General features: G+C 54.2%; 1 protein-coding gene across 1 annotated transcript in view; it reads right to left on the bottom strand.

The window, feature by feature from the left end:
* The window catches only part of CDH5 (cadherin 5), a 32,191-nt gene extending 19,801 nt beyond the window's left edge, over positions 1-12,390 (bottom strand). The window contains exons 1-2 of the mRNA XM_002918397.4: positions 12,233-12,390; positions 232-450 (exon numbers count right to left, since the gene is read on the bottom strand). Of these exons, the coding sequence (XP_002918443.1) occupies positions 232-432 (201 nt within the window). The 5' untranslated portion in view covers positions 433-450; positions 12,233-12,390. The remainder of the gene's footprint in view (positions 1-231; positions 451-12,232) is intronic.
* Positions 12,391-12,726: the final 336 nt, after the last annotated feature.

Raw genomic sequence — 12,726 nt, 5'->3', positions numbered from 1 at the left:
CCCCCAGCTGCTGTGACATCACCTTCCCTTTACTGTCTCCACCACCGCCTTTCCCTTCAGCGTCATGACCACTTCTACCAGCTGTATCTGCTCTACCACCATTACCTTCACAGCCATCGGCCCCACCCCGACAGCCAGCACGGTATGTGTCGCTAGCTGTCCCACCACCACCACCACCACAGTGGGCCGTCTGCTGTTGCCACCACGCCTGCTCTGGGGCCTGAGCCTTACCTTGCCCACATAATGGGGCAGTGAGGTGTTTTTCTCTTCATCGATGTGCATCTGGTTCCAAATCCAGTCTCTCTTCTGACGCTGGTGGATGGGCTGCACGCTGGGGGGGTCCGGTCGGGCAGGGGTGGTGCCTGCCGCAGCTGCCACCAGCAGGCCCAGGCAGGTGCCCACCGAGGCGAGCAGCAGCACAAGCACCTGCATCTTCTGAGAGGCACCGAGCTGGGGAAAGAGAGGAGACGCCAGCAAGGCGTGGCGGTCACTACTCCACACGCTGCTTACCACAGAATTTCCCTTATGTGTTCACTCTGCCGTCCTTGCCTCTCTGCTGATACCGCAGAACCAGACGCCGTTCCTGCCCCCAAATTGTGCCTGGTCTGGGAGAGGGAGGCAGACACAGAAGTACCTCCCCCTGAACTGTCACATGTGCAGGCGTGGAACCAACCCCCAAGAGGGCTGGACGGAAGGTTTTCTGGAGCAGAGGGCGATGCTGATGGTGGCTCCCAAGGCCCTATATTGTGGGCACCCCATCACCCTCCTTTTATACACGAGAGGATAAGTTCACACTGGAACGAGTGGTGGGGCTGGGAATGCAGCCTTGGTGTCTGACCTCAACAGCTATAACTTATCAAGTACTTCTTACAAGCCTGACACAGTTCCCAGCACTTTACGTGTGTCCTCTCATTTAATTTTCCTAGTTACTCTCGAAGTGGCTATAATTATAATCCTCACATGACCAATACGCGGAGAAACAGAGGGGTTTAGTTAATATTCCCGAGATCTCCTGGACAGTGAGCAGTAGAGCCAGACTTGAACCAGGTCTGCCTGGCCCTGAAGTTCTTGTTTTTTCCCACTGCCCTCTCTTGTCCTAGCAGCTGCTGCGGGGTGGGACTTCAAGACGCCTTTGAACAAACATGCCTCCCCCAACCCCCCACCCGCACGAGAGCCCCTGTGGCAGCGTTGCTTTGATGTTGTCCTCAGAAAGCTCTAAGGAAACCCCAGTGTCTTAACCCGGAGGGTCAGGCCCTCACCAGGCCCAGATCTCACAGTTGGTGATCAGTTTAGGAACTATCACAAGAGCAGGAGTGGGGGAGGGCGGGGGATTGAGAGGCTGGGCTCACAGGACTGGCTTCATAATTTGTGGGGCTTAGTGCAAAATGGAAGTGGGGGACCCTTTGTTCAAAAAATATTAAGAATTTTAAGATGGAGACAGAAGAACATGAAAGCAGGCATCAAGTGCAGGGCCCAGTGTGCTTGTAGACCCTAAAAGGCAGCCCTTGGGACAGGGAATCAGCCTGGACCAGAATCTTGGGTCACCCAGAAATCAGAGCCTGGCTTCATCCTGAATTCCAGAAAGGGGGATTTTCCCCCACTGCCCTGTGGTGGGTGAGGGCTGTGACTTTGGCTCTCACTGTGCTCTCTCAACTCTGACCCCATTAGTCTACTCATGCTGGGTCTCTGTGTCACTGATCTGTGGCTCCTGGGTAAGTTCAGGGGCAGAGGGCAGATGGGTGGAAATGGGAACCAGGGCTCCTGCTTGGAGAGAGACAAGGACCCCTGAATGCTGGATGGGAGGCCCATGCAGGTTGTCCCCCACCTTGGCCCATGGAAGAGCCTGGATTCTGCACATTACAGGAGGTTTGTAAACTCTAGTAACATTCCCTCTGAGACACTGGCGCCAGGCTGTCCTCAGTGAGGGCCCAGGATGTCTGTGCTGGGCTAGCCTGGCCTCTGGGTTTGCTGATCTTAGCATCTGAGGCCCCCACCCTGTAGTCCCTGCTGCTGGCCCAGGAGGAAGCAGGCTCTCAGGGTTGGGTGGGACAGAACGCTGGAGTGTGCCCCAGAATGCACGTGCCGTGTGCCTAGGGAGAGGTTCTGGGTTTCAGTTTCCTCAGTTGTGAGGTGATGGAACTGGAGGAGGCTTGGTGTCCTTTGAGGTAGGACATGGAGAGGGTGGCCATTCTAGGCAGGAGGAAGGCAGTGAACAAAGACTTGGGGAGGTTGGGTGTGCTGGCCAGGAAGCTGGTCCTGACTCAGGGGAGGTGGCTGGGTTGCCCCTGCCCCAGCTTTGCCGGGCCCAGGCCTGGCGGGTCATTTCCTTTTTTGCCTACAAAGGAACTTCGAGTCTTGGTTCTTTCTTCCTCCCAAGTGAGAAGTGACTCAAAAATGAAAAAGTAAAGCAAACAGAAGTGAAACTGAGAAACAGGGAGAGAGAGTCCTCAGGCCTTTAGACAAGGATGGAGTGAGAACCCATGCACTGAGCCTAATGGGTATTGTGTGCTTACTATATGTGTGTTCCGTTATGGGCACTGGGGTACAGCAGTGAGCAAGGCATGTGGGGCCTGTCCTCAGAGAGTGCACACTGTAGTGGGAACACCAGGAAAAGAAGATAATTAGGAAAACAACAGCTAGTGATACATTGGGGGGTGCAACAGAGGGGGGCGGTGGCTGACTGAGACCCTGCGGTCAGGGGAGGCCTCTCAGAGAGATGACACTTCAACCAGCATCTGAGTAATAGTCTTAGGAATACCAGGGGAAAGAAGGGCATTCTAGGCAGAAGGACCAGCACATGCAAAGGCCCTGAGGTAGAAAAATGGTTGATGTGCTTGAAGAACCAAAAGAAGCCCCCAGGTCAGGTAGAAATGAGCATCGAGGAATGAGAGACAGGAAGAGGTGACCAGGTCAGTGTGGTAGGTTGGTGACAGCCCCCCAAAGATGTCCATGTCTGAATCCCTGGAACCTGTGAATATGTTACTTTCTATGGCAAAAGGACTTTGAGCAGATATGAGGAAGTTAAGGATCTTGAGATAGGGAGGTGGTTATGGATTATGTGCCCTGTGTTATGCATAATATACTTACAGTGTCCTTAAAAGATGAAGGCACACCAAAAAAAAAAGGGGGGGGGGAAGGCAAGAGGGTCAGAATCAGGTAAAAAGAGATGTGACAGTAGAGACAGAAATTGGTGTGATGTGTGGCCACAGGCCAAGGAATGTGGGCGGCCTCTTGAAGCCATAAAAGGCTGGGAAACATTCTCTCATAGATCTCCGGAGCAATGTAGCCCTGATTTTTAGCTCACTGAAACCCATGTCAGACCTCAGACCTCAGCCCTCCAGAACTGTAAGATGAAAAGGAAGTAAATTGCGTTGTTTCAAGTCACCATGTTTGGGGTAGTTTGTTGGCTCAGCCATTGGAAATGGGTACCATTGGGTTGCGTGGGGCCTTGTAGGGCAGCCTGGGGAGAGAGCTCTTCCTTAAGAGGGTGGGAGACCGGGGCGCCTGGGTGGCACAGCGGTTAAGCGTCTGCCTTCGGCTCAGGGCGTGATCCCAGCATTATGGGATCGAGCCATATCAGGCTCCTCTGCTATGAGCCTGCTTCTTCCTCTCCCACTCCCCTGCCTGTGTTCCCTCTCTCTCTGGCTGTCTCTATCTCTGTTGAATAAATAAATAAATAAAATCTTTAAAAAAAAAAAAGAGGGTGGGAGACTGACGTGGTCTGATTTGCAGAGGTCACAGCTGCGGTGAGGAGATGGGCAGGGAGAGGGGAGACCTGAGGGTGGCGGTCACTGTCACCCACATTGGGGTTAGGAGGGGAGGGCCCTGGGATATGCATCTGAGGTGGAGTGACCAGAACCTGCAGGGGCAGGGGATAGAAGGGTGAGAGATGAAAAGGAACCTGGGGCTGGCCCCCCATCCTGGCCTCTCCCAGGGCATCTCCCATTGTAGCACAAGCTTGGGCCTGATCCCAGTGTTGATGCCCAGGCCCCGCCACAGGCTCAAATCACAGCTTCCTCTCCTTCCTGGAGAACATCATGCCCCATCTGTGTCTTCCCTGCTCCCCAAGGCCAGCCACAAGTCACACGTGGATCTTTCCTCTTTGGGCTCAGGCAGCATGGGGTGATGGTCACAGGCTCTGTGGGATTCCTGCACCTCAGCCGCCCTGCTTTGTCACTGCATGACTGCATAAGACGCTTTACCTTCCAGAGCCTTGGTTTTACCTTCTGTACAATGGGAACACTAGCATCTACTTCTCAGGGTTGTTTTCAGGCCTGAATTCAAAACTGTTTGCAAAAAATAGTAACTAACAATGAAACCAAACATGGACAGATCCTCTGACACTGGTTCTGCTTCACTGAGTAGTCAGTTTGCCATTTTTATTACTTAACACCCAGTCACTGGGCTGGGTGTTTGCGGGTTTGCAGGTCCCCACCTTGCCAGGTCTGCACCTCCTGCGCCGCCCCTGTGCTCTGCGCTGTGTCAGGGGGGCTGACCCTGGGCCTGACTTCTGGTGTTTGGCTACCAGGGGCTCCACCAGGAGCTCTGAAGATGGGAAGGGAGAAGTGGGGGATGTTTCTTTCCTGCTGCTCTCTGTTCTGGTTTGTATCTCTTGCTGTGGCTGCATCTGTCTATGCTGACGGCTCCTATCAGGCAGCATCCCCCTGGTTCTGTCCCTTACTGGGTTCTGGAAATACACCTCCTCTTGGTGCCTTCAGCCCTTGGATGCTTACAGAAGCATAAGCATCTGTAAACCAGAAACAGGTGCTGGTTTCTGTATGCCTCAACAGCCCATTTGTTCCCTGGCCCATGCTTACAGCTCTGTAGTATTTCCTTCATAGAGTCCTTGCATTTGACCCCCGTCCCAGGTAACTTCCGTTTCCTGCTTACCCTGTCTGATACGGCGAATAGGAGCATGGCATTCTCTTGGCTGGGGCCTGCGAGGTTGGCCTAGTGGTCTCAGGGCCAACGGCTGCCATTATCCAAATGAATAACCCCGCTGGACTTAAGTAAAGCAGAGGCCACTAGTCATACCCTTTGGCCACATGGCTCACGGGGATATTTACCCCTTGGTGCGTTTTGGCTGGTTCCACACAGTGTTCTCTGAACGTGCAGAAAAGCCCCTTGGATTCTAGTCTCTGTCCAGTGGAGGCCCTGCTGTGACCCCTGGAGAGAAATCCCTTGACACACAGAATTGGCACTGGCTCCCAGAGTCACCCCACATCACATGCGTGTCACCGTTGGGGCGGGGGGAGAGTTGTGTGTGCTCAGCTCCTTGTCAGCGAGCAGAGTGAGGGGGCAGGACTTTGGAGATGAGGATCATACAATCCCATGTCCATCTGCATGCTTGCCCCCGGAGTGCCCTCTCAAGCCAGCCCCTTGTTGTTTGGGACGGTGGAGTGGGGCTGACAGCCCCGAGCATGTCCTCAGTGCTGCATGGTATCTCATTTAAACCTTGAAGACTGCAAGGTAGTTGGCACTAATCCCCCTGTGCAGGTGAGGCTCAGACAGGTGGAGCGAGTTATCCTAGGTCATAGGGCAGCAAGAGATGGAGTCAGGATTTGTCACCCCAAGTATTGCTCTCCCCTCTCTGTGCTGCCCTCTCTCTGACTCTTTGGTGACGCTCACATGTAATGATAATAAACAGCTATTCTCCATGCTTAGCTTTCGTAGATGTTGTCTCATTTGATTTTCATATCATCCCCAGGCTGTAGGAATTACTGCCCCCATTTCCTAGAGGGAGAAACTGAGGCAGAGAGACAACTTAGAAGTGGTAGGTCAAGAACCCTCACCAAGCTTTTTTTCTGTATCCTGGGCTCCTTCCACACTCAAACTCAGAGGGGCCTGAGGGACTTTTCCATCTGAAAAGCCACATTTATTTGGGTCTTTTGCCTTTTGTGTTAGAAATTTGGCCTCCAAAATGGGGGCCAAGAGGAAGGGTTTTGTCAGACAATTATTTCTCCTCCTACTGCTGATGGAGAGGAAGTCACCTTTGGAGGTGTGCTGTGCTCACAGCTAGAAGCAGAATTGCCCTTGGCTGCACCTCTGGAGGTGTGGTCAGAGCCGCAGCTGGGGTCAGGCTCGCTTCAGCCCTTTATCTTCCTATAAGCTGTTTACCTTCACCAAGTTTTGGGAGTGATTGGAATGCTGCCAGGTGGGTTTGGGGTATGATGGATGAGCAGAGGGTCTGAGGAGTTTGGAAGTGATTGCTCTGCTCAGAAAGTCCCAGTTGAGCAGCCCCAGGAACTTGCCTGACAACAGCCTCGAGGGGCAAGGGATTCTGCTTGGCAGCTCCACACAGAGGCCAGGTGCCTGCCCGTGTCCCTTTCATGCAGGATTTGTGATGGGGCCCCATCCCTGGAGCCCTGTTAGAGGCTTTTGGGGGCAGCTCCAAATGCACTCCTGGATGAGGGTGGGCCCTCTGTGCCCTTGGTCAGTCTGGGCCCAGAATGAGAGGCCAGAGTGTGTGGTCTAAGGTGAGTGGGCATGGAACCCAGGAGAAGAGACAGAGGAGCCTCAGAGAATCTGGGGGACAGTGGGGCTCACCTATGCCCAGATGGGAAGTTGGGGCCTTGGAAATCTCCCGGGTCCAGGCCTTTGTCCACAGCAGGTGGGATTGCTGATGGAGATGCCTGGGCTGAACCGAGGACTGAGGGGTGGCTCTGAAGGTTGAGCCAAGTGTGGGGGCCTGTGCCTCTGCTCCTTTCCAGTTACTTTCTGGGTCTGGGGGTGCTTGGTGGGCTTCTGGCAGCAGCCCCAGCCTGCAGGACGTTAACACCCACCAGGCTTGGTCACAGCCTCCCGGCTTTTGCACTTGGCGTTCTCTCTTCTCTGCCTGGATTTAGTCTCATGTCCCCACTTCTTGGAAGCCTTCTCTAGAGCCCTGGGCTTATATAGCCACTCAACAAACATTTATTGAGCACCTGCTGTGTGCTAGGCACCGAACTACATGTGGGGAGCCAACACAGGCTATACCCCCATGGGGGAAGATACTAACTGTTTGATAAAAAATATCAAGTTTTAAGTTGTGAGGTGTGCTGATGGAGGAGAGCAAGAAGCTGGAGGTGGGGGCCAGTAGGCCCCAGACTGGTCTGAGGGTCTCAGTCCAGGAGGGAGTCTTACTTCTCTCTGACCTACTGTTGGGCATCAGGCAAACATCCCTTTGGTTCCTTTCTGTTTGTGGCCTCCATCTTTCACTACGGTTTGGTCTTGAAGGGGCTGTAAAGTCTACTCAGCTCTGTGAGTTTAAAAAAGACTTGGGGGGGACAGAGGGAGACAAAGGAAGGGGAAGGGAAGAGCTGGAGTTGCTCCTTTTGTAACTAAATAGACCCTACGAAGCCTGGACCCAGCTGGGAGCCCCTCAATGGGGTGGCCTGGCAAGTGCCCCTGGGCTAGTCCTGCTCACAATACCAACAGACCCCTGCTCCTTGACCTGACCAGAGCCCTGCTCAAGCCTGAGGTTTCAGGGACTGAGTCGAGGCCTGAAGGGGTTGTTAGGCAGGCTGGAGGACCCCTTGGGGTGGGGTAGAGGAAGCTTGCAGGTCAGGAATACACACCTGACATCCTCACCCCACCTGGACACACAACACCATCAGTGGTGTCTACATAAGTACATACCCCTGTCCCCACTCATTTGCCCTCTCTGCAGAGCGGCCCCTCTGCTCCCATGCCGTACACCCCCACTAGCTGGGACAAGATCTGGCAGCTGAACCCAGCCCCAGGCAAAGCCTCAGAGGGCGGACAGGACGATCAGTCCCAGCCCAACCTCCCACGGGCTCTGGACTCTAGCCCAGAGGCCCTGGGTCAGGGATTAGGGGCTGGGCTTTGGGAGGAAAGGCCCAGAACATGTGGGGGGCCTGTGCCTGCGAGAAGGGCAAGTGCTGGAGCCCCTGCTCTCTGTGAGGCCCTGGGTGGCTCTCCTCACTGCTCTCCCACCCCACCACCTTGAGCCTTAGTCTGGGACAGAGATTGGAGCCAGTGATTCCACATTGGCCACTTGATCCCCAGCATTTACAGCTGGGCCTTGGCAGCTGTGAAATGCTGGGAGGATGAAGGGTGAGGATTCACCCTTGGAGCCTTGGGCATGGGGTGTGTTGGGGGGCAGGATTGGGTTGCTATGAACTGGCCCCTTGGGGCTTTCTCCTTGTTTGTGGCTCAGTTCAGGTTAGGGAGTTGCTCCAGTGGGTCCCAGACCTAGTCTCCTTCCCTTAGGGTTCTGCTAACAGCTTCCCTGTCCCAACTCCCCTTCATGATGACCATGCTGCTCCCCTGCTGACCACTCCTCCCTGGCTCCCTGACCCCTGTAGGATGAAGCCTAGTTCCTGAGCCTGGGTTCAGGGCCCAGCATGACATGGCTCCTGCTCATCCCGCTGGCTTTCCTCTCCCCCACCTTCCTGCACCTTCCAGCCATGAGGAGAGCTAGACGTTTCTGGAATGCACATTGCTCTTCCTCTCTCCAGCAGGCTCTCTTCCTCTGCATGGAATGCCCTTTCCTGCTGTGTCCCCTAGGTGAATGCTCTACTTCTTTTCAAGCCCAGGGATGCCTCCTTGATGAGGTCTTCTATTTGACTCCTGCCCCTAGCATGGCCTCTGCCTCCTGGCCTGAGTGTCTTCGACCAGGTGGGTTCTGGACCTAGGTCTCCACTTTGTCCCAACATCTTGCTGCATGAACTCAAGGCCCTGGACCTTGAGGTGTCATTGTCCCCATTGCTGCCTGTCATCCTGCCTCAGTCTCCAGTTCTGGTCTTGTCACTGTTTCCCTCCTCACTTGCAGGATTTAAAACACAAATTTGCATATTCACAGGCAAGACCTTGGGTGGTCAGAGCAGGTGCAATCCTTGGTATAGCTCAAAAGAATCTCCTCCCTGTCTCCAAATAGCATCTCTAAATGGCCCATCATATTAGACATACCACCAATAGGCTTTTGATTCTTTGAGGACAAGATTATCCTCTGATGAACACACTCCTGTCCCTGTGCAAGGGACCTTTTATGTAAGCCTGGCCAGACAGAGCTCACAGGTTGTCACTCACTCCTTTCCATACCCATGGCAGACATCACTGATTACAGTATCACGGTATTTAATCCTACTGAACTTGAACTCAGTCCCTGAATCTTCAGTACAGTCTTACAAGTAGATATTAGCAATTCACTGGACCTAGTTTGTGATTTCAAACAAATTTGTGCTGGGTTTCTGGGCTCTAGGATCATCCAGTCTCCCCCCTGTGTTCTAATGGGGGCAGCAGCTCCAAGCAGCAAGGAGAGAACACCCCTCACCCCCAGCAGGGAGCCTTTTCCAGTCTTCTTTGGGCTTCCTGACTTTGACTGAGGCTCCAAGGAAGTCATTGGGAGCGACAGGACGAGCCCCACATACCTGCCTATTTGTATTCGCCCAGCTGCTCAAGAGCTGTGTGGCCTTAGGCCCATCCCTTGTCTTTCTGAGCCCCAGTTCCCTCATTTATAATGGAGGCAACAGTAGCTGCCTCCCTGGTCAGAAGGATTAAATGAGATCATTGGTGTGAAACCTGGTATACAGTAGGTGCTCAGTAGGTATGCAGGTGTCTCGACTTTTACGTACCCACCCACTCCAGCCTGATGGCAATGGGCTTGGCTGGCCAACTCACGCCTGACTTCATTTCCTGGTTCTGCCCTGGGCCCACCTCCTACGCCCCTCTGTTCCTCTCCAGAAGGAAATCTTATTCACTGCGTGCCTGGCCCTGTGGTCCCTGCTTCCCTTTCTCCCAGTATCTATGCCTGCCAGGATCTGACTGTTACTGTGTCCCAAGATAGACAATCTGGAGGTCCCTGAATGAGTTTAGGGACCATTTGGTCCATCCTCTGCAGTAGAGAGATTTGAAGACTGAAGGTCAGAGAGAAGACCTAAGATCTCTCAGAATTCCTCCTTCAGAAAGCCTTCTGGGATTTTTCCACCCAACATCTGCTTGGACTTGGGTTAGGATGCACTTTTTAGTATCTCTAGCCAGAAGCCAAGCTCCTCAGGGCAGGACCTGTCTCCTAGAACATTCCTTCCAGGATCATTTGGCTCCAGGCTTGTCCTTATGTCCACTTCTGTGGCTTAAACTGTCAACCCTCCCTGACTTTTTCCCTCTCCGAGCTTCACTGTGGAGTGTGGTGGGGCTGTAGGGTCAGAAAGGGCTGGCCTCAATCCTATTTTGCTTCCATCTCATGCTTGCTGTGTAACCTGGGGCTGGTTATGTGGTCTCTCTCAGCATCTGCTGTTCCCCTTGTCAAACGGGAATTCTTATAGTAGCCTCAAGGATGCTGGGGGTTGGTGGTGGGGAGAGGTGCTGGAAGTAACTGGGATGGATCCCTGTAGGCGAGAAGCCCAAGATTTTTCTAGAGCGCGTGTCCTCTGTGTTCACCTTGTGTCCCCGAGGCAGTAGCAGAGCTGTGAGTCAGCCAACTCTGGAAGAAAATATGTGTGGCCCCTCTGGTTTCCTGCCCCCATGTCCGGCCCTTGTTTCGTAGCACAATTGGTCAGGTTGAAACTGCAGGGTGGGCAGCTTAACCCCTGCAAGGCCAGTGGATGCCTCCTTTACTGTCTTACAATGGTAAACAGGAATTGGCAGGGCTGCCTGGGGGCCCAGCAGCTCCTGGGCCCCTTCGAGATTACCTGCTGCCCCCCAGGCTGGGACCAAAGATGGCTGGTCTCCACTACTCCCCACCACCTGAAGGGGAGCCAGAGTCCCTGGTCCTGGCATTCATGGCCTTCACTGTCACTAGTGCTCCTGGCACTTTGTGCTCTAAAAAACCCTGTGGCCATGGCAACCTTCCTAAATCCTCTGAGCTGCCCAGGCTTCCTGCCTCCCCCAGAGGGCCCTTCATCTCTTGTGGGATCCTGTCTGTCCCTTTCACACAGCAGCATTGTCCGTGGGATAGGGAATAAGCTTGGCACAGACTGCTTGCCAGAGGAAGAGCTGAGTCCACATCCTCTCACTTGCACCCTCCCACCCCCCACCTGCTGGGGACTGACTGACCTCAGGGGTCAAAAACTTTATGACATTCACAGCTCTGGGGTAGCGGCTAAATTCAGCTGTGATTTCTTGAGGATCCCCCTCCCGTGAGCCATTCCTGGTGCCAGTCCTGGGTGTGTACACTGCCTCCTTTAATTAATAATTCATGAAAAGACTGCTTTCCTCTTGTTTACAGATGAGAAAGCTGAGACATGGAGGAGCTCCTTGGCACTGGAAAGAGTCTGATCTTTGGGGTGCCAATCCTGTTCAAATCCCCACTCCTGCTCTTACTTCGCCCAGTCTCAGTTGACTCCCGACGACGAGAGAAAGAACACATCTAAACTCATAGATTCATTGGCAGTTGTAGAATCCTGAGCTCCGTCAGTTAGAACCTTTTATCCTTATCAACCTCCAGTTCCCATAACGGCTTGCACAACGAGTCCCTGTCTCCATTGTTCAGACAAGAACATGGAAGTTTAGAGGTGCTGAGTAATTTTCCTAAAGCAACATGGAAAGGAGTGGTAGATCTGGGGGTCTCACCTTAAACTGCCTGCCTTCAAGTCTTTTGGGGGAACTTTCCTAAAATATGACGGCTGTGGGGTGCGAACCTTGGGGCATCTGACTGTAGCTCCCATGGCTCAAACCTGGTCCCTGCAGTGTCCAAGGAAGGAAGGGAGGGATCCATAGGCAGGGCCTCAGGTGCTCAGAGCCAAGCCTCAGCTTGCCTATTCTAAAAATGGGGGCACTGGCTGACATAAAGGGCCTGGGCCTCAGAGCTCCCCTTCCAGGGCTCCTCTCCCGATGCCAGCACAGAACTTGGGCAGGAGGGACAATGTCAGGCCTTGGTAAGCCCTCTTCCATGGAGGAGGGCCACTCAAGGGAAGACTAGGACTGGTGCAGGTCCTCTGTCTCTGCTGTGCTGGCAACTCAGACAGGCTCCTGCCCTCTCTGATCATGGCGCCGATGGAAGCCAGTGAGCCTTCAAGTCACACAGAGTCGGAGAGTTTCCATGTGGGAGAGCCAAGCCCCTCCCCCCCAATCCTGAGAATGCCCATTTGTGCCTGTGGCACCACCACTAGGCGCATTTCCCCAGCCCTGCTCTGAGCCAGAAGGAGACCTGGTCTGCCCCCAAGGAATGGCTCTTCCCTGGGATCCCGACAACAACTGCTCTACACACGGGGAAGTCGAGCACCCCCTCCGCTTGGGCACATGGCGATGGGTCTGGGGTGGAGTGGGGTGTGGGGATTGATTCGTCACTCACCGTGCTCGTGGGCTGAGAGGGGTCTTCTTCCCGTCGGACTGTCTGTCTGGGGCTGAGTTGCTGTGGAGCTCTGTGGAGCTCTGCCGATAGCCTCTCGAGGAGAGCCACACCCGGCCGACTAGGGAGGCCTGGCTGCCGCCCCTTCAGGTTTTCCAGCTGGCCCTGGCCCACTTCCCCCTGGGATGGTTTCCTGTTATTGTTCCTTTGTGAGGGCCGGGCTGGTTGCAGATAGGCAGGCTCTGTGGTGGGCGGCTGCCTCGCCCGGCCCAACTATCCCCACAGAGGCCTAGGCCTAGATCTGACCCGGGACACTCAACTCAGATCCCGGCCCCAGGCCTCATTTCTGGGGTCCTGGGCCTGGCACCCGCCAAGGTCCTTAGTTCATCCTCCTTGTAACCCTCAGGGCAGGTGTCATCACTCCATATTATAGCTCAGGACCCTGAGATTCTAAGTTTAAGGCTGATCTACCCAGCTGGGGTGTACAGAGCCAGAAA

Source organism: Ailuropoda melanoleuca, chromosome 12 (genome assembly GCF_002007445.2).
Source record: "Ailuropoda melanoleuca isolate Jingjing chromosome 12, ASM200744v2, whole genome shotgun sequence".
NCBI lineage: Eukaryota > Metazoa > Chordata > Mammalia > Carnivora > Ursidae > Ailuropoda > Ailuropoda melanoleuca.
The sequence above is the reverse complement of the archived record's forward strand: the minus strand, read 5'-3'. Positions and strand labels throughout refer to the sequence as shown.